The following is a 25,627-nucleotide window of genomic DNA, read 5'->3' as shown; positions in this document are numbered from 1 at the left end:
TTCGTGACCACCTAGTGACTCTTTATACCTAAAAGTTATCATTATGTGGTGTAAAGTACTGGAAAGTCGAAAATAATATTAAAAATAACGCGCAATTCAATCCTCGGCCCGCATCGTAACGTTTTACAAAAGGACCCCCTCCCCTTCAAAATTCGTTACGTAATACTTGAACGCTCCCTTGCCTAGTTTCATAAAAAAATATATAGCCACATAAGCCATTCTTTTGTAAAGAAATGAAATCACGCATATAATACGAATTAAATTGGTCCAAATAACCGCTACACCGGTTTTGTTTATTCACACTACACAGGATTATATTATATTATATCGTACTAATATCTTCACAATATTGGAGGTGAGTTTTTTTGTAGCGCCATCTATCGCAAGGACAAATAAAATGGAATATTTCAAATCGGATTCTAGATATTGTAAATAATTGCTTGTGTTTTTTTAATGATTTTTGAACGACTTTGGCGCTTTAGTACTTTTGTGGTTTCGAAATGGAAAAAATATTGTTTAGCTATGATTTTTTGTGTTAATAGAAATTTCCTAGAATGACAAGTGTTGATATACACAGAAAATTGTTGAGTGTTCCTTACAATACAATATAAAAAAGATTCAGAAACAATATGAAGGAAAGTCATAGCCAAAATAGGAATTTTAATCCAGTTTCATTATACTCAATTTATGTAGTACAGAAGTGAAAAAAATAAAGAGATGAAATTTTACAGATTCAAGATGATTCAAATTATATATGTGTATCTTTAACATTATTCTAAATGAAATAATACATTTTTATCTTATAATTAACATAAAAGTTGTAGGTTCAAAACTGTAAGAAAAATGTATAAAATAATAAAAAAACTAATTACTAAAAGAACTTGGCGGCTTAGGAACATTCAACAGTTGTCTGACACAGATTGCAGATGTTTTCTCTTACAATATTTAATATAACTTAAATATTGCCTCAAAAATATGCAATTCCAATTCAGGTTAAATACATAGTGTCTATTTATTATATTTTTAACTTTGATACAACCGCAAGTTTGAACGGCATGTTGAATGAAAAGTTCATATTCACAACTAGGTAAAGGTATGTTTACCGAGGGAAATGTATCCAAGATTATTATCATACAACATTGGTTATCTATGGTAGATCAAAATTTTACTTTATCAGTAGCGGTGGAATTCCAATTTAATTAAGAAATAACTTGAGATTTAATTTAATTTTTAATCTGCCAAATTACTTAAATGACGATTAGTTAATGACCCTGAGTATAATTGTTAGAAGTCAAAGTCGTAGCTAAATATAAGAACCACTGCTAATGTGAAAAAGTATTTAAAGTACTGGATTTTTGTGTAAAGCGCCTAAAGGCTGTGAAAGATTTTCCATTGTGTTACCAAGAGATTTGTAATTTACATCACATGAGATATTTTTTGTATGATTTTTTTGTAATTAAATGCCGCTTACCAAAGTATTTTTGTTTCTGTTATGAAATATAATGAATGCTTGAATATAAGTTTTATCTCATATTATTGTAAAAATGGTCAATTCCTAGCTACATTCGGTTAAGAAAGTTCGGGTTAGAAGGCTTATTAAACGAAGGGGGGAATTAAGTCGGAAAAACAGGTTTTATTCCCGCCGATATAATTTTTCATAATGAAAAATAAATAGAATCCCGTTTGTAAGGTAAAGTTACTCATAATTCATTTAACACAATATTTTTGTTTTAGCTAAGATCTGATTTCTGAAAGAGAAACAAAACTTGATCATTCTCTCCTAAGTTTATTCTCGTCCGTGCATGCGTAAAAGTTAAGTAAAACTTTTGTGTTCTCCAAGTTCTATGTATGTAATACTAGCCGTTTCGCGCCCGCTTTGCTGGACGAATTAAAATAAATTTTATGTTTCATTATTTTATTTTTTTTCATATTTTTATTATTCTTCTTTTTAACTTCCCGCTAAGAAAATTGAAATATTTCGAAAATCGAGTTTTTAACAGATGTTGACGTTTAGAGGTTCTAGGAAGCCTCCCCGAATGTTTCCGCGGTGAAGTCCGTATGGATAAATTTTCATAAAAGTAAAACAGCAATAAAAAAATGAACGTTGAAGAAGGAACGTTGGAATTTAATAAAAAATAGCCATAAACCATCTAGGAAAAATTTCGCATCGAATGGTGGTAGTTTCATGTCGATACGATCAGTGGTTTACGCGTGATTGAGCCTCAAACGAAGACCATTTTCATTATCTTAATATATATATTTCTTGTGTGCGTGTGTATGTGACTGAACTCCTCCTAAACGACTGGACCAATTTTGATGAAATTTTTTGTGTGTCAAGGGGATCTGGGAATGGTTTAGATTCACAAATCAGCCAGACATATATATATAGATTTTTCGAGAGCTTTGAAACCAAAGTGTTGTCCGACATTGGTAATATAGTAACGTAAAGAGAAATGCCAGGCCAAAACCAATGAACAAAGTCTCATTTCGTCTCTCAATTCTGTAGTCGTTAAGAAGACAGATAGAAAAATCTGAGATGAAGTCTGAAGAGCTGTTACCTAAATGATTTTTAGGTTATATACGATAAACGATTGTCAACTAAATTTTATGTCAAATAAAATCGAAATTAGGATGTTGTTTTGAAAATAATGCCAATTTATTTTACGGTATATTGATTGAACAGTCATCTAGTAATACACAATGCGTGCTCCAAATTATATGCCGCCCACACATTGTCGAACAATATGTTTTGACCTACTGACATTTATTTGAGTCCGATTGTGTCTTGTACCGTAATAAATGCAATTTTACCATCGCTAATTCTTACTTCCCTAATCCCTTGGATCAATCTTCTTACTTTCTCCAAAACTTTTGAGTGAAAATAAAATTAATCTAAAAATATAAAGTATCATTGCCATTGCATCCCTTTATTTTATCATGTCGATTTCTTGTGTTTGCCTTCACTGTAGGAGCAAGTATTAATAAAAATGAAAATTCAACTGAAATGAAGCGTGTCCTGTGACACATAGGGCTCTTCCAGCTGCTTTCATTATTTTCTAATGATAGCAGTTCTTGTCCAATTTGTGGATCCTATTCTCTTTATATCGTCTGCCCATGTCTTGCTCTGTCTTCCTCTTTTCCTTTTTCCATTTCGTGGTTGCCATGCAGTAATAATTTTGTCCATTTCAACCTGCTATCTGTCGTCATGTGCCCAGTCCAGCGCCATTTCAATTGCCTTATTTTATTTATAATTCCTAATTCCTCTACTTTGGTCGTTAATCTTATCTCTTCTGCTCTTTTGCGATGTCTCAGTGTTACACCCGCCATGCTTCTTTCCATTCCTCTTTCTTCTTCTTCTCTCTCAACTTTAATGAGATAATGACCAATTCTCGCAGCCGTATGTGACACATGGTAAGATACATAAGTTGAACTTTTCCTTTAATTTTTATTAAAATGCAACGAAATTACTTTCGATTTTTTTTAAAAATTTCCTGACAATAGAGTAGGTATCCCGCAAAATCGCAGCACACAACTCACGAGGGGACTTTTTGTATTGAAGAAGCCGCATGGGTCCGCTACTATGTAGTTATTTAAAGGTAGTCTAGTAAAAATATCATATTAAGGCGAAACAAAGTTCACGGGAGCAGCTAGTTGAATATAAAATTCAAGTAATAATTTATATTATTACTATAGAAATTATTTTCTTATTTGTTCTTCCGAGAAGTCGTTTTATTTTTCAATTATTCAATAAGGTTGCATTTTACGTCGGTAAATAATTACTTCCTCTCAAAATACAGCCCACGGAAATTTTTTAAAACGCAATTGTCACCACTATCTAAAAGTTCATAGAAATATGTTTACTAATTAAAAAATGCTAATAAGTATGAGTGCCTGATGCAAGACGCAATATAATTGCACACGACTGAAATCCACGTGGGTACGGATAGCAAATTATGATTAAAAAAAATAGTGGCGAGTTAAGTTCGGTGGCGGTTGTTGAAGGGATTTTAAAATGTATGTTTCACCTCACGATGAAATCCTTCACCGTTGGAGCGAATGTTAAATGCGCACAGTCAGAAAGTCTATTGGTGCGTAGCCGGGGATCGAATGCTTAGGCCAACACTGCTTTAAATTAATAATCAACTAAAGAAGAAGAATCTAGGATATAAGTTTTCCGACATACATTTAACTCAGGACTTCCAGGCCATTACTAAGCCATGGAAGCGGCAACATAAGACAGGGTTCTCAACAAATTATATGTAATTTTTCTAATGTCACCAAGTAGAAAGGTCACTTCGCTAAATCAGTAGGCACTTGCAGGAAGTGCGAAATGTTCAAAACGGATCAATAGTCAAATCTGTCTTTATTACCTAACACACCTCTACGCATCGGCCTTTGCACATATTAATATTGGGTCAAAGTTACACTATAGATAATATGATAATTTTACGTGTAAATGGAGCGCTAGTTAAGGCGGAGCTATTTGGTTTGAACCGGTTAGAAGCGGTTTTCAGCTGTCATTACTGGTTAAGGTCCATATTTTTGATAATCGTAATTTGTCGCTACAAATGTAGTAATGCGTTTATTTATATTTTATTTAATGAATCATTACAATTAGAAGAACAAAATTACAAAGTTTGTTAAAGGTATTACGCAAAAAACTTCACAGATTCCCATAGAATTAATAGTGGAGACGAAACACTACTTATTATACATATATATTGCAGATGTACTTTCTACGTCATATCTGTATACCATACTTATATTAATTCTTGAAATCTGCGGATTAATATTGATAATAAGAGTTTTTGGATATGGTGGTTGGACCCACTGGCTGCTTCTGAAAGGGTTAAGTGGACTGTAACTACAAATATCACATCAGGCACGTCAAACCCGACCAGCCCTCACAATAGCAATCTATATGCGAGCCCGCCACGAACTTATTTTTAATGTTTTAATTATTTGACATCGCGTTAGTATAGTATTATAATATAAATATTATTTGTTTACAAAGTATATCTTTATTCTTAACCTATATAGTAATATAAATAATAATAATTAATAAATATAAAGCTCTGCTCTGGGTAAGTAATAATAAAAATTTATAGAAATTTTAAGTTTGGTTCCTCTGGCAGTCTACCTTTAAAGCTGGCAGCATTTCCTCGCTGTATTGCGATACTAATTCGTTGAGCGAGGTAAGCAACAGCTCTGGGTTAGTATAGTACTTACTTTTATGTAATAGAACAGCTTCACCTTAACAATAAGTATTTCAGTTGTGCATGTATATGTCATAATTTACAGGGAAAATCTATGCATGTAATTTCTATTAAGATAAGGTCGTCTGACATTGGTTGGTTGCACATGATATTTGTTTAGAAGATTTATTTTAAATAATAGATTTTAACTGAATTGTGTTGACGTAATACTTGATCGATTTAGGTTTAAGCAACTACTTATATACCGTTGGTAGTTGTTACACTGAGCTGTTTAATCAGAATTAATAGTAATCAGAATTAATATTATACTATTTAGATTTAAATATATTCACAATACATATATCTAAATAAATATAAAATAATTAATGTAAATCAGTTGTTAGCTAATGGGGTATTTAATTTGAGAGTAAAGTTTACTTATATATATATTTTTTTCATTTCTTTCTTACTTTATTGCATACATAAAAACAGGAATAATAGGTGCTATTTCTACCAATTCCCTATACTATATTAGGTGATAAGATCAACTAAACGAAAGATGGGAATTAAAAATAAAATAATTTTTATGAACTATTTCAAAATTTGTCCTTAACTATTTGAAACGAAACCTTTGCCTATGAAAAATAATAACAGTTAGTAGAAAGTAAAACCACATGACAAATTGAACAATAGATGCATCTTCGGATCTGTCGCCTGACCTACATACTTGTACATCGGCACAGCCTGCGTTACAATTTAAAAAATAAACTTTAGTAAGATGAATCATTACCTTTTTAGCACTCAAACTGTTAAAACGTTAGTTTTATCTATATTTTAAAAATATCTGTGGTAGAGCTTTCATTGCTTTGGCGCGAAACCAGTGTTGGAAAATAAATGAACAATATTTTCGTTTAATAAACAAATTCAATTAATGAAAGTGTCAGCGAAAAAAATACAATCAGTTAAAAACGCAAGTGTTAGCGAATATATATAAAATGTTTAAATTACTTTTCTTAGCAATATCATCAGAATTAGTCCTGGGAAATATTTTTTTAAATCATGTTAACCACATGGAATATTATCGAAACAAAACACGACCAACCAAGGCGTTTAATAGTTTTTCCACGAGTTATTTTAACCAGAATCTCTTACCAAAACCTGTGAGGGAAAAAGTGCAGTGTGGTACCAGAACTGTGGACTTCACTCTAAGGAGAGGAAAAATTGTTGGGGGCTCCGAAGCCCCCTATGGCGCATTTCCATGGCAGGTTTGTTTGTTTTCGACAATTTATAATGACAAAGGAATTCAAGGAAAGGCTAGACATTCATTTTTATGTCCAATTTATTGGTTTTCAAGATAGGTTAAGTCTTCAAGGTAGATTTTGAGAAGGATTTAAAAACTTTTTAGACTTTTACAAAACGTTATTAATTTCTTTATCTAATTGCCTTTTTTATTCCAAGATACACTCAAAAGTTGGGTTTGGGTGTCAAAAACAGGATATAAAACCTTTTATAGTCGAAAAAACTTTTAATTCTGAAAGGCATTCTGAAGACACTGGGGTTTTCTAATAATGAAATACATATAGCTTTACATATAACTTCCACATACAATTTCAGTATGTCTTAATTCGTAACACATCCCGTAGGTCCGGGGTACCATTCCCGACGAAGCGGTCTATGAATAAAACTTATTTGTGATGTCCCAACGGCATCTACTAGGCTTTAGATTCCCTCGTTTATTTTTTGCAAAAGTTCACACATCTCTATTCAATTCAAGAAGTTGCGCAATGTAACCTCCTTACGAGTTGACGTAAAAAAACGCGCGAAAATTAACAAAGCGCGCCAAATAGCTTTTGACAGATGGCAGCCGTGTTGCAATGAAACGATGGATATTCTTCAAGTTAAAACTTTCACTACTTTGGCTTGCTTATTTGTTATCATCAATAATTACTCAACAGAAAATACTTGACCTATTTTATGTACCGGCTTATTTTAATTTATTTTTTACATTACGAGAAGAAAACGTAACGGACGGGTGCACGTATTTCATTGTAGCGAATACGCCAAACACCGTTGTCACAAACAGGGCCATCGATTCTTCGAAGAATCTTCCCCTCGAAAAAAGGAGAGCCAGCTCGTCCTTCTTGCTAAGGGTTCAGGTTTCAAAACCATAAGTAAGCGCTGGTCGCAGCAGAGTTTTGTACAGAACAAACTTTGTATTCTTTCTGAGAAGTCACGAACGGAAAAATTATCAACTAAGGCCAAAGTAGCAGCGATTTGGTAGCATGAATCTACTGATATCACCAATACTTTAAACTCTGGATAAAATATTGTGGATTTCTTAATTTTCAAAATATTCAGTCCATAGATAGTAAATTTTAATAGTTACTTGGACAATATGTATATGTATTTTGCTTTTGCCCGTTCTTGGGTGGCATGAATTTGGCTTTTGTGAGCAAGCAATGCTACAGAAGGAGAACGAGAGAGGAAGCGCTTTAGGATGAATCCTAGGGGTAGAAGATGAGGAGTAAAAGATATGCCCATCTCTTACCTCCTATGTAGTGTGTATTCAACCGGAGGGTAACGCGGCTTTGTAGAAACTACTCGAGGTGGTTTTAGTGGGTATTGCTTAGCCAGTCTCTGAATAACAGAGATTCTGGTGTGCGTCGACTCCCTGCAATTTTTGAGGGCAGGGAGATGGGCATTTCCATCTTGGAAATAAAGAATTTCAGGGTTAATTTATTTATTTCAGGTGGAGATTCAGATGTTGGATCCGAATAAGTTGGCGTTTGAGCACCACTGTGGGGGCGCTGTAATCGCAGAGCGCTTGGTGTTATCAGCCGCCCATTGTTTTGATAAGGTATTTATTGAAGATATAGATACATTGGAGGCTAAATACTACACCACTTTCTAACATACAATACTCGAGAATTCGTAATTGTGAAATAATCTATTTATTTTAAAACACACTAACACAATACATGCATGTGCGTCTCTTTTATCTCTGCCTTTTAATAAATTTAAGAAATGTATTAAAGAAAAGCTGTGTAAAAAGGCTTACTATAAAGTTAACGATTATCTAGCTGATAAAAGGGCCCGGGACTAGTGCTAGACAGGCTACTTCTAATTAATTTGCGATATTTGTTTTAAAATAAGTGTTGTTTGATGATTTGCTATTTTAAAAGAGTACCGAGAGTTTTTTACGCCGGCTTTTTCTCTCGGCCTACTCTCTGTCTTCTTTGCCGATGAGTAGGGATGACTACCTATTCAAATTTAATGTACACAAATTTAAGGTATACAAAGATTTCGACAATTTCAGCAACCGCTAGAACTGGAGCATCTGCGCCTGGTGGTTGGCGAACACCGTCTCAAGATTCAGGACAGGCACGAGAACAGATTCCTAGCGGAGAAGGTGGTTCCACATCCCGACTTTAGAAAGGGTAAGTAAGCCTGTAGAACTTGTTTTTTTTTAGGAATAGACACACAGTCGCCACAGATTATACTTGTCGATTGCATCCAGCCTTATGTTGTATCATTAATTTTTTTATCAATCATTAAATAAAAACCTTTCTTTAATGCATTAGATATGTCGCAGCCAACTAGCTTAAAAGGCCTTTCAATCAACTGCCTAGTCGCTTTACTAAACAACGCTGTTTACCTAGCGACCAGTGGCGTAACAATAGGCAAAATCCCCCCAACCCAGGAGATACTATGTTCTATGGATGAATATGAAGTCTCCAATACGCATTGGCCTAGCGTGGGGACTACATACCATTCCCTCTCGCCTAAAAGAAGAGGCCTATGGCCATTAGTGGGACTTATACAACGTGTAATTGAGTACGCTGAAAATCTCGAAGTTTATTAAAATTAAACTGAGAACGTGACGATTTTTACTGAAAAGGTCCCATCAAAAAAATTTGCCACGGGCACCAGATGGTATAGTTACGCCACAGCTAGCGGCCTAAATGATATTTCATTGTATGTTGCGACAGATCACCAACAGGGCATGTGTGCGAAGTGTGCGGTGCACACAGGCGCTAATACAATAAGGGCGCCGCCACCGAAATTATTTATACTACCTTACAATATTAAGAATATACGTACGTACGTTTGAAGTTTCATTTTACGCTTTGGGTTTTAGTTTACATTAATTACTCAGAGCTTAGCGAATCAAAAGAAAGGCCGCTGCGCCGTGAGTTTTTTGAGTGTGTTTATGTCTTATGATTTCAATAATATGCCGACATATCTTGATAAAATCCAAAATGAACTATTTTGTATACTCGGTAACCAAATTCAACATTTTATTTTAAATTTATGTCGAATTAATAAATATTTGTCAATAATACTGGATTGTACTCCTGATATTTCACACCAAGAGCAAATTAAGTAGTATGATAATAAGATTTGTAAACTTTAACATGGAAACTAGAAAGTTAAGAATAAGAGAGCATTTCCTAGCTTTCTGCCCAATCATAGATACAACTGGCGCTGGAGTAACGTCATTTATAATAGAAAAACTAAACGAAATTAATTTGGACATAAACAACTTAAGGGGACAAGGCTATGATAATGGCTCAAATATGCGCCGTAAGAATATTGCTGGATCTAAATCTCCGCGCTTTTTATGTACCGTGCGCTAGCCATAGTTTAAATTTAATAGTAAACGATGCTTCCAACCTCATACACGACTGGGATTTTTAATATTGTGCAAGAATTTTATAAATATTTTTCGTCCCCTATGGTAGGGGAGCCCACGATGCTAAATGGGGATTTACTCGAGCGTCGTAGAGACCTATTGGGATGCAAAGCTTAGATAAAAAGAAGAAAAAAATGTTATATGATAAATTCCTTTTCATCGGTGGGGAAAGCGGCTATAGATAGTTAAATATGTAAAAAAAAACTGTTGCATGGACATCCTCGAGCGCGTCAGATATTGATAGCATCTATGCCCTACGTATTTTTAATAATGTACGTATGTTAATCTGATCGTTTGCATGATGCGGGTGGTTGTATTTAAGGGTTGAAAATTAAAAAAAAAAAAATTTTATCGAGCGCGTCAGATTTTCTAAGGGAGTGTTAAGTGCACCAAAAAAAAGCTCTCATTCACTAATCTGACGATTTCGATGGGACGCAAACCCACAGCCATTTTCTTAATTTGCAAAAAAAAATCGCAATTTTGAAATACTCAAGCGCGTCAGATTAAGATATATGTGGTTCATCTTTATGTTCTAAACGTACTGTCTCATAATCTGACGATTATCTAGAGGGATTCGCCTGATCTGACAAAAAAAAATTAGAAAAACGGTTCACCTAAAGGGCCATCCCTGCAACTTCCCGCTAATTCCATTCCTGGGCGCTTAAAATTGATATTTTGAGCTCGCTGAGTTCAAAGAAATAACATTTCTATGCATTTGAGCTCTCCCAGCTCGAAAGTCTGATAGAAGTTTCATAGAACACTATTTTTGGAATTTTCAAACCGCAATAACTTTTGAATGGATCAAGCAATTTTCACGCGGTTGGCGGCATTCGACGCAGTTTTATCATCCTCATAAATAATTTTGCAATTTTAATTAATCGAACCACAAATTTCGGAGTAATCCCGAAAAAACACTTTTTCGGGTTTCTTTCGTGTACGATATCTCTCGAACGAATCAACCGCTTTTGACCAGCTTGGTGGCGATCGACGTGGTTTTTCAAGCTCAAAGGCGGATTAGTTTTTGAAATTGATAGATAAAGAAACCACTTTAAAAAAAAATATTTCTTATTTTTTTAAGATTTTTCAAAATTTCTCAAAATCTATCGGTCCGAATCGGTTCAAATTCACAGGAAATGTAATTTTGAGGGAAATATTTAGAACGCCGTTTAGTAGATTCCGATCGGTTTAAGGAAATGTAGGCATCACGCAGCTGCACGCATTTAACTTTGTAAATCCCGAAATCCCCTCTTGGGCTCCCCTACCACTACTAAAAGATGGGATTTATTACAAAGATATGTCATAAATCTGACCTTAAAAACGGTTATATACGAGTATGACATCATAAATTAACTATGTAACAATTTAATTCACGTTTTATTTTTCACGGCAATTGGCCAGCGGACGTTTTACCTATTTAAGTATGTTAAACTATAGAAAATTTTTCTTTCGGTCAAAATTAAAAAATAATAAAAAATACATTGAAACTTGAAGATTCGTAAAAAATAGGCCGAAAAATATAAATAGTTCCCTCAAAGGCCTGCAACACACCCGCTACAAATGTCTATGGGCTGCGATGACTGCCATTTTTGTCCGTCCCTCAGGCTCGTTTGCCCCCTATAAAAAAGGAGGCGCTTCATGGGTTTCGCACACAGGCGCTGCCGGGGGTCGGCGCGGCCCTGATCACCAATCACATATCTGAAGCTGAATATCGTAAAATAAAATATATTTTTAATTCATTCGCCTTACACACGCCGTTGAGTTTTGAGATTTGGGAATCCGTCCTTGCGATGTTTTTATTTATTGAATGAATAAATGACCACAATCAAAGAATTCACAGTATTGAACTAGTGGCTTCAATCTCCGACTACACCAATGGACTTTTTGTCTATGTGCTCATTTAATGCTCGTACGGTGAAGGAAAAAAAGTCGAAGGTGTCAGGCACAGAAGGCCAATCACCTACTCACCTATTAGATTAACAAATAATTCTGAAACATACAGAAATATGAGGCCCAGACCTAAAAAGGTTCTAGCACTGGTTTTTTTCATAGAAGTCGAGATGCGAAAAATCTCTAAATCAATTTTTACATCAACAGCATGAACTAGAATCTAGATAATCATTCAAAATTGTAAGAATTACCTTGTAATACCTTCAAATACAGAAGACGTAATAAAAAGAATCTCTTCTTCAGACGGTCCTCACTCGAACGACATTGCCCTGGTCCTCGTGGCTCGTTCAGGATCTGGAGTTCAGTTCAACTCACACGTTAGACCCATTTGTCTCCCGGATACATTGGATACGGCTGGCCGGTGGTGCGCTGTCAGTGGATGGGGATACCAGGAAGGTAAGTAATTAAGTAAAAAGTTGCCAGATTTGATAATAAGATAATAACTTTACTTAGTAAGTTAAAGCAAACATTTATTTCTATTCTTCATATTTGGTTTTAGTAGAATTGAATTTTCATTTCAATTTGTCGATTCAGCAGAATTTTCCAAATTCAGTCTTCAAAAACCTAGGACCTCTCATTCGAATTCAACAGATTTAACACTACTTCTTCAGAGCTTGGGGGTGATCAATTAAAAAAAAACCAAAAAAGCATCCGCTGTTTGGCTAGTGATTGCTGGTAAAATTTAAAATAGAAAGTGTAATATTTTTATTTTCGGTAATATTTAATTTACCATAATTGTCATGTATTTTAGAAAATATAGTTTGATTAGCTAGATATAGATAGCATTATGTATGTGGTGTACTTTAATAAATAAATAAAGAGCGCAACGGGTTACTTTATTCTAACAAAGTATTAAACCAAATTATAAATTCGTCGCTGTAGAATGATAACCTCGTATGTCCAAAGAACCAAACATTAAAAACGAAAAAAATGTTTCATTTCGTCAATGTTTGTTAAAATATTATTATGTGTTTCTGTCCATAGTTTAAGTTGGTAAAATGGACTTGTTTATTAATAACATAAATAAGTCCTTACTTCATGATTATACCAGTTAAATGACATAAGAGTCTAAAAATAAAAAATAAATGTTTTTTTTGACGAGGTTTCCAAGGAACGTAATGCAAATCTTAAATCTAGCTGTTACTTAAAAGAAGTAAAAATTCTGGTAATCCCTTTTCAGAGGGAACAGAGCAAAAATTTGCTCCTATATTAAGAGCTGCTGCTGTACCAATCCTCGACTTGGCCACTTGCAGAAAGGAACAGGTTCTAGGAGGACGGCAGCAGACTATATTGGACTCTATGCTATGTGCTGGTGAGTAACGGTTGTTCATTAAATTTATATATTTCTTCAAGTATTTATGGGTTTCTCTTCAAATGTGGGGTTTGAAATTAAATGCATTGCATTCATTTGCATTGCTTAACTAATCTTTTGTAAGTTGTACATCGTAAAAATTTACACGCACATGTTTTAAAAGATAAATTTATTGCGCTTATCAAAACCGAAGTCGAAGTCGAAGTCGAAGTCGTGTGTCAGGCACTGGAGGCTGATCACCTACTATTATATTTTTATTATATATATATTATTCCCTATTAGATTTAAAAATAATCATGAAACAGATTCAGAAACTTGAGACCAAGACTGAAAGAGGTTGTAGCGCCACTGATTTTTATCAAGTTATCCAGCATAAACCTTTTCAGGGGTCCTATCAGGCGGAGTAGACGCTTGTCGTGGGGATTCTGGAGGTCCACTCGCCTGTATGTCTGGGGACAGATGGCAGATTCACGGGGTCGTGTCGTGGGGTTCTGGTTGTGCCCGTAGGGCCCGACCAGGGGTCTATACGCGAGTTGCATCATATGTCAGCTGGATTAGACGTACTGCTATGAGCTTAGGACATAAGTTATAACTAAGAGTCTAAGATTTTATTCTTAAATCTTTAGGAAAATGAGGGTATTCCAAAATCTCGTGAATTTGGAATACCCTCTCGTCATTGTAATATAATAAAAAATATGTTATATGTATTCAGTTCAAACTTTTACATAGCTTTTTTTATATAGGTTTCGGTTTCTAAGTTGGGTCAAATCGATCGCGATCCAAATAATTGGCAAAAGGTTAGACCGAACAAAGTGGAGAGATATCACTAGCAGTGCCTTCAGCAATGAAGAATAGGTACGACCGTGAAGATAGCTCCCAGTACATAACCTAAATGCGACTTGACATTTCTACTTATATACCTTTTAATAGAGTTCTTAACAGGAAACAAATTTCTTTTTTTGCTAACCAGGATAAAGAGGTTTAATTTACATTAAACAAAATAAGAGATTGTAATTTGAATAGTTGGTCGTATATGAAATATTCACGAAGAAATAATTGCTATTGCTTTTGTAACAGGCGTCAAATGTGTTATGTGCGCAAATGTCACTCGCACGTAAAGAAAAAAGTCATAAGGAAACCGGCATCCTTTAGACCCAAAAGTTAATCCTATTTTAAATGTATGAGATACAGTGTTGACCTAGTGGCTTGAACGTGCGATTCTTATCCCTGAGGTCTTAGGTTCGATGCTCGGCAATCAAACTTTCTGTCTATGTGTGCATATAACATTCTGTGGAACGGTAATGTAAAACATCGTGAGGACACCGGCTTGCCTTACACCCAAAGAGTCGAAGGCTTGTGTCAGGCACATGAGGCTGATCATCTACTTCACTATTAAATTGACAAATGATCATGAAACAGATACAGAAATCTGAGGCACACACCTAAAAGGTTGTAGCGCCACTGATTTATTTTATTTTCTTTGTATTATAACGTTCAAAATGTACAGCAGATTATAATTGTATTTAGTGAATTTTTTCTTACGAAATAATGATTTCTTTCCCAAATTATTTTTAATCTATAGAGCCGAAATTGCGCATAAATATTATATTTCTTTCAGATTTTTCTTTAGCTAGTAGGTATTTCTATTGTAACTAGTGTAAGTTAATTTATTAGTAAATAGTTTAAGACAATGCCAAAGATTGAATTTATAATAAGAATAATTAGTAATAATATCAATAAATGCTTCTTATAAATCTGACATTTTTATTAGTTCACAGACTGCGACCCGACAGCCAATCATTTTGATGCGGGCATTGTAACAATTAAACTAAATATCTTTACAATACATATGACAAAACTATAAACTAAATGTTTGTTTAATACGTCAGGAAGTACTTTTAATAAGGGAATCTTTTTAAAAGTTAACTTAAAATTACCGGTTTAAGCTTACTTCCGGTTTTTTACAGACTGTTTATAGTAGGTATACAGCATAGCGAATATAAAATACGAAAATATCTTTACATTTCTGAAATATATCGTTGTGTAAAATTGGTTCATTATATACAAGAATAAGAACTAATATAATATAAAATGCTTATGTCACAATGTTCGAACCCATACTACTCCGAAACGACTCGACCGATTCTTATGAAATTTTTTATGCATATTCAGTAAGTCTGAGAATCGGCTACTATCTATCTTTCAAACCACAAATTTTTTTTAGATGAATTTATTTTTATTTTTATGATACAGCATACAAAAACACATACAACCCTTAATTTTCACCCCTCTACGTTGTTAATTAAAATCTTATGACTTGAACTCTGAGGTTTATATAGAGAAAAATTAATTGAAAAACCTAAAAAGTTTTCATTCCAGAAAACCGAACAGTCTCTGTGGTAGCATAGCAAAATGTTCCATGTTGGTATGTACTAAAAAGGTAGGCTAAGTAAAATCACATTAAGGAGAAACGAAGTTTGCGGGGACAGCTAGTATTATATATTATTATTACAGCATATTCCATGAAGAGTGTTCAGAGGAGTTGTTCGGACTAATATCAGCAGCTGAGTTTCATCATCGTCATCAAAGCAGAATACAAAATACCATCCGTATCACCTCGACGTCCGTCCACAACTGAGAGTTTCTTAAGGAAATTTTTGTGGAACCCACCACTATCTGGAACCAGCTGCCCACTGAAGTATTTCCGAACCAATTCGACTTCTGGCAGTGTGACTATCCATATCCACTTAACATCAGATGAGCCTTCAGCCCGTTTGACTTCAGTAACATAATTTTTTTTAAATACTATTAATGCTATATAATATTTTATCAAATTGCACGTTCCCTAATTATATTTTCAAAAGGCACTGAGTGTTTTTTGTATCGTCATTACTTCCTGATATTAAAAGTCTACTTGCTATTATTATAATAATAACTTTATTTATGACAAATAGGTTGTGACAAAACTTATATATCGCTAGTTCCCACATTAGGGAGTATTAGTTCGGAAGTACTTTGTTCACATTTGTTTATATTATTAAATGATTCATACTAATATATGCTTTTTATTGATCAACCCATGAGGTCGCGCTGCGGTTAAATCGCTGCGGTTAAATTTGCATCAGTTTCCGCGTACACGCGTACAAAAATATAGGAAACTTTAGACAAATGCTTAGCCTTTTATATTGAAATCTATCAATATAGATTATAGAAATAGAAACATCCTCCCTAATCTATTGAGATGTTTTGACGGTATTTAATTCCGTATGGTTTCGATTATAATTGCGGAAAAACTCTAAACCTACACCTTAGACCACTGTTTCATAACATTTTGGAAATTCCTTTGAAACCCCCTCATCCCCTATGTAATCGTGTATGTATGTATGTATACATAATCTTCTATACTACAAAAAATAATTGTTTACTTAAGAAACTTAAATGATAGGTTTGAGGAAGATATTTCTAGGAAATTCCCTCCCTTATCAATTGCCCCCCAATGGGGTCTGGGCCCCACGTTGAGAAACACTGGCTTAGACTTAGACCAGCCTTATTGACAATACCTCCACAATGTAAATAATCATATTAATTTGCCAAGTTATTAAAGAAATGTAACCTTTGACCTAATTAAGGAAAAAACGTATTGCAATATTGTATTAATGAAATTAATATTAATATTTAAACATTTAAATAAGATTTATAATAAGTATTAATTGATTCGTTTTTGTTTTATTGATATACCATAAATTATAGACAATTGTCTGTAGCTTCGTCTATGATATATTAGAGAAAAAGTTTTGAACTAAGAGGTTATAATGGAATTTCATGAATGAAACTCAGCAGGTAATTTTCGAATACATCAAACCAGTTACTGCTGATGCTGATATTATGTTAATTAAATATTGTAATGAATACTAGCAAATTAAAGATTTAATTTGGAGCCTGGTAGTACCGGTGACCCCAGAGCTGGTGCATTCCTCGCTCAACGAATAAGTACAGCGTACTAGTAATACAGCGAGGACATGCTAGAATTAAAAGGACACTGCCACTGGGACAAAACTTATTCAATTAATTTTAATGTTTAATGTATTATTTTATTATTAAGAATATTCTAAATACTGTATATTTGTGTCTCTGTGTTGGAAATAAATACTAGCAAATTGTTTGGTACGTTTTACATTCTATTGTAATATCAACGATGTTTTTGCTAGATTTTTTTTGTAATAAAAGTAAAATAATTATGCATATCAGGCAAATAATCATTTTATCATTATAATCATTCATAAACTACAGAACTGATTTTTATGGAACTGTTTACTGGAACAAGTATGACTAATACAGGTCAAAAAGCCTCCATATGAAATCGATTAAAAGCAGTATTCACAACCATGAGAATTTATAACAATAATTTGCTGATAAAATATAAATAGAAGTTTATTATTAAATATCCAAACACATACTAGATATTATATTACGTGCGCAAACGCACGTGCCATTAATTAAGTAATGAGGACTATCGATTAATTATGCTAAGTCAAATAAAGTCTGGTGACACTGTCAATATTAAAGTATGAATGGGGTGTGGTGAATGATAAAGGAACACAGGTTATTTGTAATAGATTACCTAAAATTAGTTACTTTAATAAAAGATTCCTTACTTTAATACAAGATGACTTTCCCTTTGGAGTCTCTTTGGTCACAGGCACTAATTAAAGATCTTGGGTGACCTCAGAGCTAGTGCTTTCCTAGATAAATATATAAAATAAATCAGTGGCTCTCCAACCTCTTTAGGTCTTTGCCTCAGATTTCTGAATCTGTTTCATGATCATTTTTAAATCTAATAGGCAAGTAGGTGATCAGCCTCCAGTGCCTGACACACGCTAAGACGATGTTTTCCTTTACCGTTCGAGCAAATGTTAAATGTGCACATAGAAAGAAAGTCCATTGGTGCACAGCCGGGGATCGAACCTATGACTTCAGGTATGAGAGTCGCACGCTGAAGCCACAAGGCCAACGCTGAATAGGTATATACAGCGAGGAAATCCTTTATGTTATGGGTACCTTGTGGCAGACACAAGGGCCAATTATAGTCTTTTTATTTATTATTAAATACAAGTTTGATTAAGATTGATTTTTTTATGGAACGGGCAAACGGGCAGGAGGCTAAAATGAAATGGGATGGTTTAGGACAGGTCTATTGCCAGTTCTTCTCTTCCGTTCTACGCCATTGATTTGAGAACTGAGTAAATGTGAAATTAGAAGCATTTAATGTATATTTCTTTTTTGACGTTCAAAAGTGTACATTGTGTTACCTATATGAAAAACTGATTTTTGACTTTTGACTCTCTGAGGCGACTACTGAAGATTTAATCTATAGACTTGTTTGTGTGTTTTTTTATTTCTATGTGTTCAAGAGGTACGGTAACCAAACATCGAAATGGATTTCGTTTTATTTAGAACATAACATCCTAAAACATGAATATATATTTTGATACGATAAATACATATGTTCAGTACAGTAGTGTATATTATAGTAGTGTTTTGCTGACTACTATGTTATTATTATTAAACAGCATATTAGCAATTCAGCGAATACAACATATACGAGTATATACAACACCTATCTTATTATATTGTTTGGATAGCTTAGGGTACACATTTAAATAAGATTTCTTTAATAATAATAATAATAATCTTTATTCATTTTTCTCACAAAACCTTAGTACATAAACAAGTGACAGTTATATACTATTCTAAGGGTCTGTTTCACAATGTATGGATAAAGTACCAAATAGCTATGCAACACATAAATTATTTGAGAGATTGTGCTATTTGACACTTCATCGGACTCATAACTTATGATGGACTTTATGTGACGAATAGCTCTATCTGACAGTCGTGAAACGCAGCAATAGTGTTTATCCTACCGATAAATACAATATATTGTTATGTAAATTAATCTGCTTGAATGCTGAAAGTTTTCCCATTGTCAGCGGAAAATTTGAAAATTTAAATTTTCCAATCATTTCAGGCCAAGGTATCTAATTAAATTACGAAATTGTTTATTAGTTGTTTATCAATGTTCTAGTAACACTCGACCTGATCTAAGATAATTTAATGTTGCGACATGCTATTATAAAATTAATTTATAGAGCACATAGTTAGCTATTGTAATTGGTATAGACAATAATAAGTACCGCTAAAATTGTCTATGGGTTCTGAAACATGTTAATTGTTTTTTACGGTAGTGTCTTCATTCTTCAGCCTGACATTGACAATTTTGAGCAAAATTAAAAGAGAACATAATTTTAATAAGATATTTTTTTTAATGCTCATATTTAACGTTAATGTGTTAGTATCGCGAAACACCCATGCTTTGTGTCTATGAGGAATTAATAATTAGGCGATATTTTTTTGTAGATATCATAAATTTATTATTTATTAAAGCCTAATGTTTACTGCCAACAAATAAACACTTGTTAAAGTACGGGCAATTTAATAGATCCAATTTAACATATCATCAATACATAATTATAGTAGTAATAATAATAGAAGTTCTCTATACGATTTTATGTCACTAATAAACATTCTCAACTTAAAACATTTCTGCCCTGCGATTCTGTAACTCACTTTTCGAACTCACACAGCGGTTTTCGCAACATTTTATGATTTGGCATTCTGATAAACAATAAACTACAAGCTCCCACCTTTTCAGAATGCCAAATCATAAAATGACTGCTTCACGACTGATTTCAGAGCGACCGCGATGCGAAAACCGCTGTGTGACTTCGAAAAGTGAGTTACAGAATCGCAGGGCTGTTCTAAAATACAAAACTAAATTAATATTAACTAACAAAGAATAAGAACATCATATCTGCAATTAACTAATTAAAATCTACTTTTTTTACTTGTTTGTTTTTGTAATTTATAATGGTAAGTGGTGAGTATTTTAATAAGATATACTCTTAGATGGGGAAATACCCTATGGGTTAACTGGTAACACGCGTTTACCAAGGTATTCCCAGCGTATGAAGTCCATGGTGCTCAGTCCGATCAAACCGATAATTAAAATCTATAACCTTAAAAAATAATAACTAAAATATATTATTAAAACCCTTTAGATTTCTAAGATACTGGCAGCGTTCCCCTTTTTGAATTTTGTTTTTTTTTAATATTCATTACAAAAAAACACAAAAAAAGTTTATCCCTGTGGCAGTATACCTACCTTTAATGTATTTCCTCCCTGTATTATTCGTTATTCGTTGAGCGAGGAAAGCACCAGCTCTGGGATCACCGGTACCCGGAGTACCTCCGGTCAACTTATTGTTGACTAGCGCCTGTATACCTACTTAAATCACACGGCACTGACACATTTTAACCATAGTTTCTAGAAGTAGTGCGGTCGTAACTTGAGATAATAAAATATTTGGAATAGTTATACAAGGCAAATTTGCGAGTTATCTTACATTTTGAAGTAGGTTATTGTACTATAATACTCACGTTTTTAAACACGTGTTTAACTTAAATACAAATGTAAACAATAAATTGTAATAAACGGGAATAATATAAATGTGTGATGTGAATTCTTACATTACATTTGCCTACTTCATATACTTCAAAGGAAAATGTCCCTGAAATAATTATGCAATACATTCAGTCGTAATAAGATGTAATGTAAATTGCCGTAGAAAGTACATACGATAATACTGGTATTATCGTGTATCTATTAATAATATCTGAGAGTCAGAGATCATTTGAAAGTGTATTTTGTTGTTTGTCCGCTATGGACTCCTAAACTACTTAACCGATTTCAATCAAATTTGCACACCGTGAGCAGTTTGATCTAATTTAAAAGATAGGATAGCTTACATCTTAATTTATACCCGCAATGTTATTTTATTGCAAATTATTTGTATATTATTTGACAGTTACAATTCTAACAGATGGCGCTGTGTTGAAAGTACCAACGTTTCACATAAGCTACAATTTAATGGCATAACCACCAAAAAAGCATGGTGGTGCCCATGACTGGTGTTCTTCTACCGTTTCCCTTGAATAGTTTACTACCATGTATAACAAAAACCTTAGCCACAGCAACGCTTGGCCGAGTCTGCTAGTCTTAATTTATATAAATTACGCGTCACGTTGTTTGTCCGCTATGTACTGCTAAACTACTTAACCGATTTCAATCAATTTTGCCGTGTGCAGTTTGATCTAACTTAAAAGATAGCATAGCTAACATATATATTATATATATATATATAATTCTACTGTACGTGTCTATGTCACTGAACTGATTTTTTTGTATGCGTTTGTGGAGCCCTTGTTGGTTTAGATTCACAAATCCCGGGGTTCAACCCCAATTTTAAAAGTAAAGGGGGCTCATTTACCTATAGCAAAATTGTCCTTTAGGCCGTCGTTTCGGAAAAGCCATTTTAAAGCAGGTGTATAGTCCTAGCAAATCAAAGTACCTACATACACGATATCTTCTTCTTTCTTCAAATTTAAGAGCCGGGCTCTTGTCTGTAGATTAATCGGCACTCAGTGCGGTCTGCGTCAGTGTCACGACCTCAGTTTTCTCCTTGAACTGGTCTATGTAAGCTATTCTTGGTCTTCCTCGTCTTATCCTGCCTTCTATCTTCCCCGGTCTTAAAGAAGTTGTCAAATCTTCCCTCTTCGGTTTTCTATGGTACTCAGCAGATTTCATTTTTCTCCGACCATACCCAGCACCTATTCATTGGTCTTCTTTTCGGTCCAGCTTATCTTCATCATTCTCCTCCAGAACCACATCTCAAATGGTTCAAGTTTTTGTCTTTCTTTTTTAGTAAGAGTCCATGTTTCGCTACCGTAGAGAGCAATGCTCCAGTCTAGACTATATAATCTAGACTCTAGTCTATCATCTAGAGTCAAACAAGATACAGTTGATAACAAAGAAAAAAAATTTTTTCGCAACACACGTGGCTTTCTCTCTATAGAATGGATGGTAATTGTATGCAAAGATTCGTATGCCATTTAAATATAAATTAGGTTCATTACAACCGGTCTCGTTTGAAAAGTTATTTTTAGCTATTATCAAAAGGTCACTCACACATAAAAAAAATTTAGGAATTTATTTATAAACTGTATCAAGAAAATATTGTATTACAACGCACACCCGCAGTGTCTGACAGCTGCGAACTATACAGTTTGACTCCAACGAAAATATCGATTTCGATTTATATTATTTAAATTATTTTGTGCTGCGTACCCACAGGCAAAGGCTGTCCGTTTTCAGTATATATTTGACTGTTTTCACCTATTTTCACTATAAACCAATTACCATCCCTATAAAAATTTAATCAAATGGATTAAATTAAATAATCCAGAAATATATATGTATATAATAATATTCTGTTAAATGAGAGTACATTTCGCTTATCTGTGGACTAGAGATCTTGATTATATACTGTTTTATAATGTCCTTATAACTATATAACCAGATAGCCTCTCGATGGCGTCGGCCGGATGTTAATATGAGCAAATAGACAGAAAGTCCATTGGTGCACAGCCGGATCGAATCTACGAAAATAATTTATTTATTTAGGTAAAATAATGTACACTTATGAACGTCAAAAAAGAAATATATATTAAATGCTTCTAATTTTACATTTACTGCCAATTCTGAAGTCAAGGGCGTAGAACGGAAGAGAAGAACTGGCAATAAACTCTCCGCTACTCTTTTTAATCGCCAAGTTTTTTTTACACAATGTAAGGAGCTGCAATCATTACACCATATTCCACGTGACATCTTAAGTAATTAATAGTTAATTAATAATAATAAAAAAAGGCTTGTCCTCAGCAGTAGGTATGGTGAAATAGGAGCACGCACTTACATTCTCGTGGGAACAACACGCAAATACATAGTCGAAATAACTAAAATCACCGCATATCACCATAGCCACTAGGCTAACACTCCTCTATGTACAAATAACATAATTTATAAAAACCTTTTCCTATTTTATACAGTAGATATTTATATACAGTATTCAAAATGTGATTTTGATATATACAATGACTACGACGATTTGATTTGATCGTGTTTCTCACGTGTTTATGGAAATTTTATTTTATATACTAATGTATTTTAAATGTAATTTGACGTCATTAAGTCAACCTCAATAAATGTTGTGTAAACAAATCATAAAATTGCTTTTAGTTAATTGTACTAATTACAAAAATAAATACCTGACAAAGGTGTGTATTTCAAAGCTTTGACCGCGTCTTTGTGTAAGAAAGACATGAATGCAGAGTGTGAAATCTCAAGTCAGTAAAAGAGTTTGAGAAATGAAAACTATCACTAAAATTGATTTAAATATTGATATATTTTACAACAATCTTCCAATTTACCGTAACTTTGTTTATCATGTATCATGAGAGTTAAGTTTCCATTTTATTTTTTTCTGCGGATATTTGTAATCAGTCCTAAGGCTATGAGCGAATATGTTCAGTGGTACTGTCATGTGGAGTGGCTTCCCATTGGAAGCATCTTATGATCCAACTTTTTCCACCCTATTTTATTTTTTGCCGTCATCATCCAATTTTTTCCAGTACCCTTTAAATCTCGTCTGCCCATCGCTCTTTTGGTCTGTCCTTGTTTCTTTGTACTTTTGGGCCAGTCCATTCAGGTTTTTGACCATCTGCCATCAGCTCGTCGGCTACGTGACTTGCCCTGTATTCAGTGGCGTAACTATACCATCTGGGGCCCGTGGCAAATTCTTTTGTTGGGGCCCTATATCAGTAAAACTCACATTGTACTCAGTCTAATTTTATTATCTAAACTTCGAGATTTTCAGCGTACTCAATCACTCGTTGTATATGACCTACTAATGGCCATGGCCATCTTAGGCGAGAGGGAATGGTCTGTAGTCCCCACGCTAGCCCAATGCGTATTGGAGACTTAACATTAATTCATAGAACATAATATCTCTTGGGCAGGGGCCCTCTTAGGTCGGGGGCCCGTGGCATTTTGCCAGCCCTGCCACACTATTGTTACGCCACTGCCTGTATTTGAGTTGCAGGCCATGATCCTCAGCATCCAATATTTTATTAGGTTTTCCCTCGGATACTTACAAGTAGTACTGGAAATTAACTCTCTCTCACTCTTTTTGATCGCTAAGTTAAATGCTTCATATCTTGAAGTCCTTCAAGGCAGCATATTACCACCTAATACGAGCGGTGCATCTGAGGTTTTGTAGGTATTGTCCACTCAGCTGTTTGAGTTTGAGTAGCAGAGAATGCCTGGTAGGGCTTGAGTTCTAGATATTCGGCATTCGCATTTCTAGAGCAAGACGCACATATTTTTTGAAGTGAAACTTCTTTATCGAAGTTGGAAAAAAAATTACGTACGCGTATGCGACACATTTTTCCGTTACGCGCCATCTTTTTTTTGTCCGGCGATTTCGGATCCAATTTATTGATTAGTTGCAAGATTTGTTGTTTGTGAAGTTTGCCTACCTCTGAAAACTAACTTCAGGCTTACCGCAACGTTATATTTACCTAATAAATATTGCAGTATTTAATTTAGTTATAAATAGAAATTATGCTTTTAAATCATTATAATTTATGTCAAAAACCGTGTAGTGCGTTCATAAAATGTATAAAATTTATATTAATTACAAAAATATATAATAACGATAACAATGATACTAATAATTCTATTACAATTAATGAAATTCTGTAACAAAACACACACACACAAACACAAATTTTGAATTCATAAATAATAAACTACAAGCTCCCTCCTTATCAGAATGCCAAATCATAAAATGACTGCTTCACGACTGATTTGAGCGCGACCGCCGCTGTGTGAGTTCGAAAAGTGAGTTACAGAATCGCAAGGCTGAATAAGATCGATCGGCATTGTAAAATAATCTTTGGAAATTATATACATACAAGTAATCATTGTAAAATTTATTAGTTGTGTCTATTTTTATTTTTCGTATTATATCAATTATTATCAATTGAACTTAATCTTGGCGGAGTTTTCTATAGACAGAAAATACTTGTATTTGAGTTTGTTTGCTAGTAAGTAATGGGGAATCTAGTCACGTCTTAGGTTTATGATAACTTGCTACTAGCAAGGAGGTGTATTAAAATTAGACTTTCTTACTTAAAACCGCTTAGGTTTTACTAAAATAAAATAAAAAAATGATATTTTAAATTATTCCCAAAATATTTCCTTCCAATTGTGAAAGGTTTCGTATCGAATCAATTAGATAATTGTCAAGTTAAATAACATTTTTTACTTACACACACTTAGATTAATTAAACTGTTTCTGGACTTAAACATTAATTTTCAATAAGCGAGTAGTAAAAACCTACTACACAAACGCCTTAATTAACGAACAAATTCGTGTAAGTTATATTCAGTACTTAAAGCTAACATATTACGCTATTGAGATCGGCCGTTAAATAATTTAGATAATAGCTATTATCGAGTTGTAA

The 25,627-nt window shown here is 33.8% G+C and overlaps 1 protein-coding gene across 1 annotated transcript; it reads left to right on the top strand.

Annotated features, from left to right (window-relative positions):
- The first annotated feature begins 6,044 nt into the window (after positions 1–6,044).
- LOC125055642 (trypsin-like) lies at positions 6,045–13,797 on the top strand. Its single transcript, XM_047658113.1, has 6 exons — positions 6,045–6,460; positions 7,945–8,052; positions 8,512–8,632; positions 12,079–12,231; positions 13,016–13,147; positions 13,534–13,797. Exons 1-6 carry the CDS (start codon positions 6,191–6,193, stop codon positions 13,737–13,739), a joined length of 990 nt encoding a protein of 329 aa, XP_047514069.1. The 5' UTR covers positions 6,045–6,190; the 3' UTR covers positions 13,740–13,797.
- The last annotated feature ends 11,830 nt before the right edge of the window (positions 13,798–25,627 follow it).

Source organism: Pieris napi, chromosome 13, assembly GCF_905475465.1.
Source record: "Pieris napi chromosome 13, ilPieNapi1.2, whole genome shotgun sequence".
Taxonomy (NCBI): domain Eukaryota; kingdom Metazoa; phylum Arthropoda; class Insecta; order Lepidoptera; family Pieridae; genus Pieris; species Pieris napi.
This window is presented reverse-complemented; position numbering and strand designations above follow the sequence as displayed.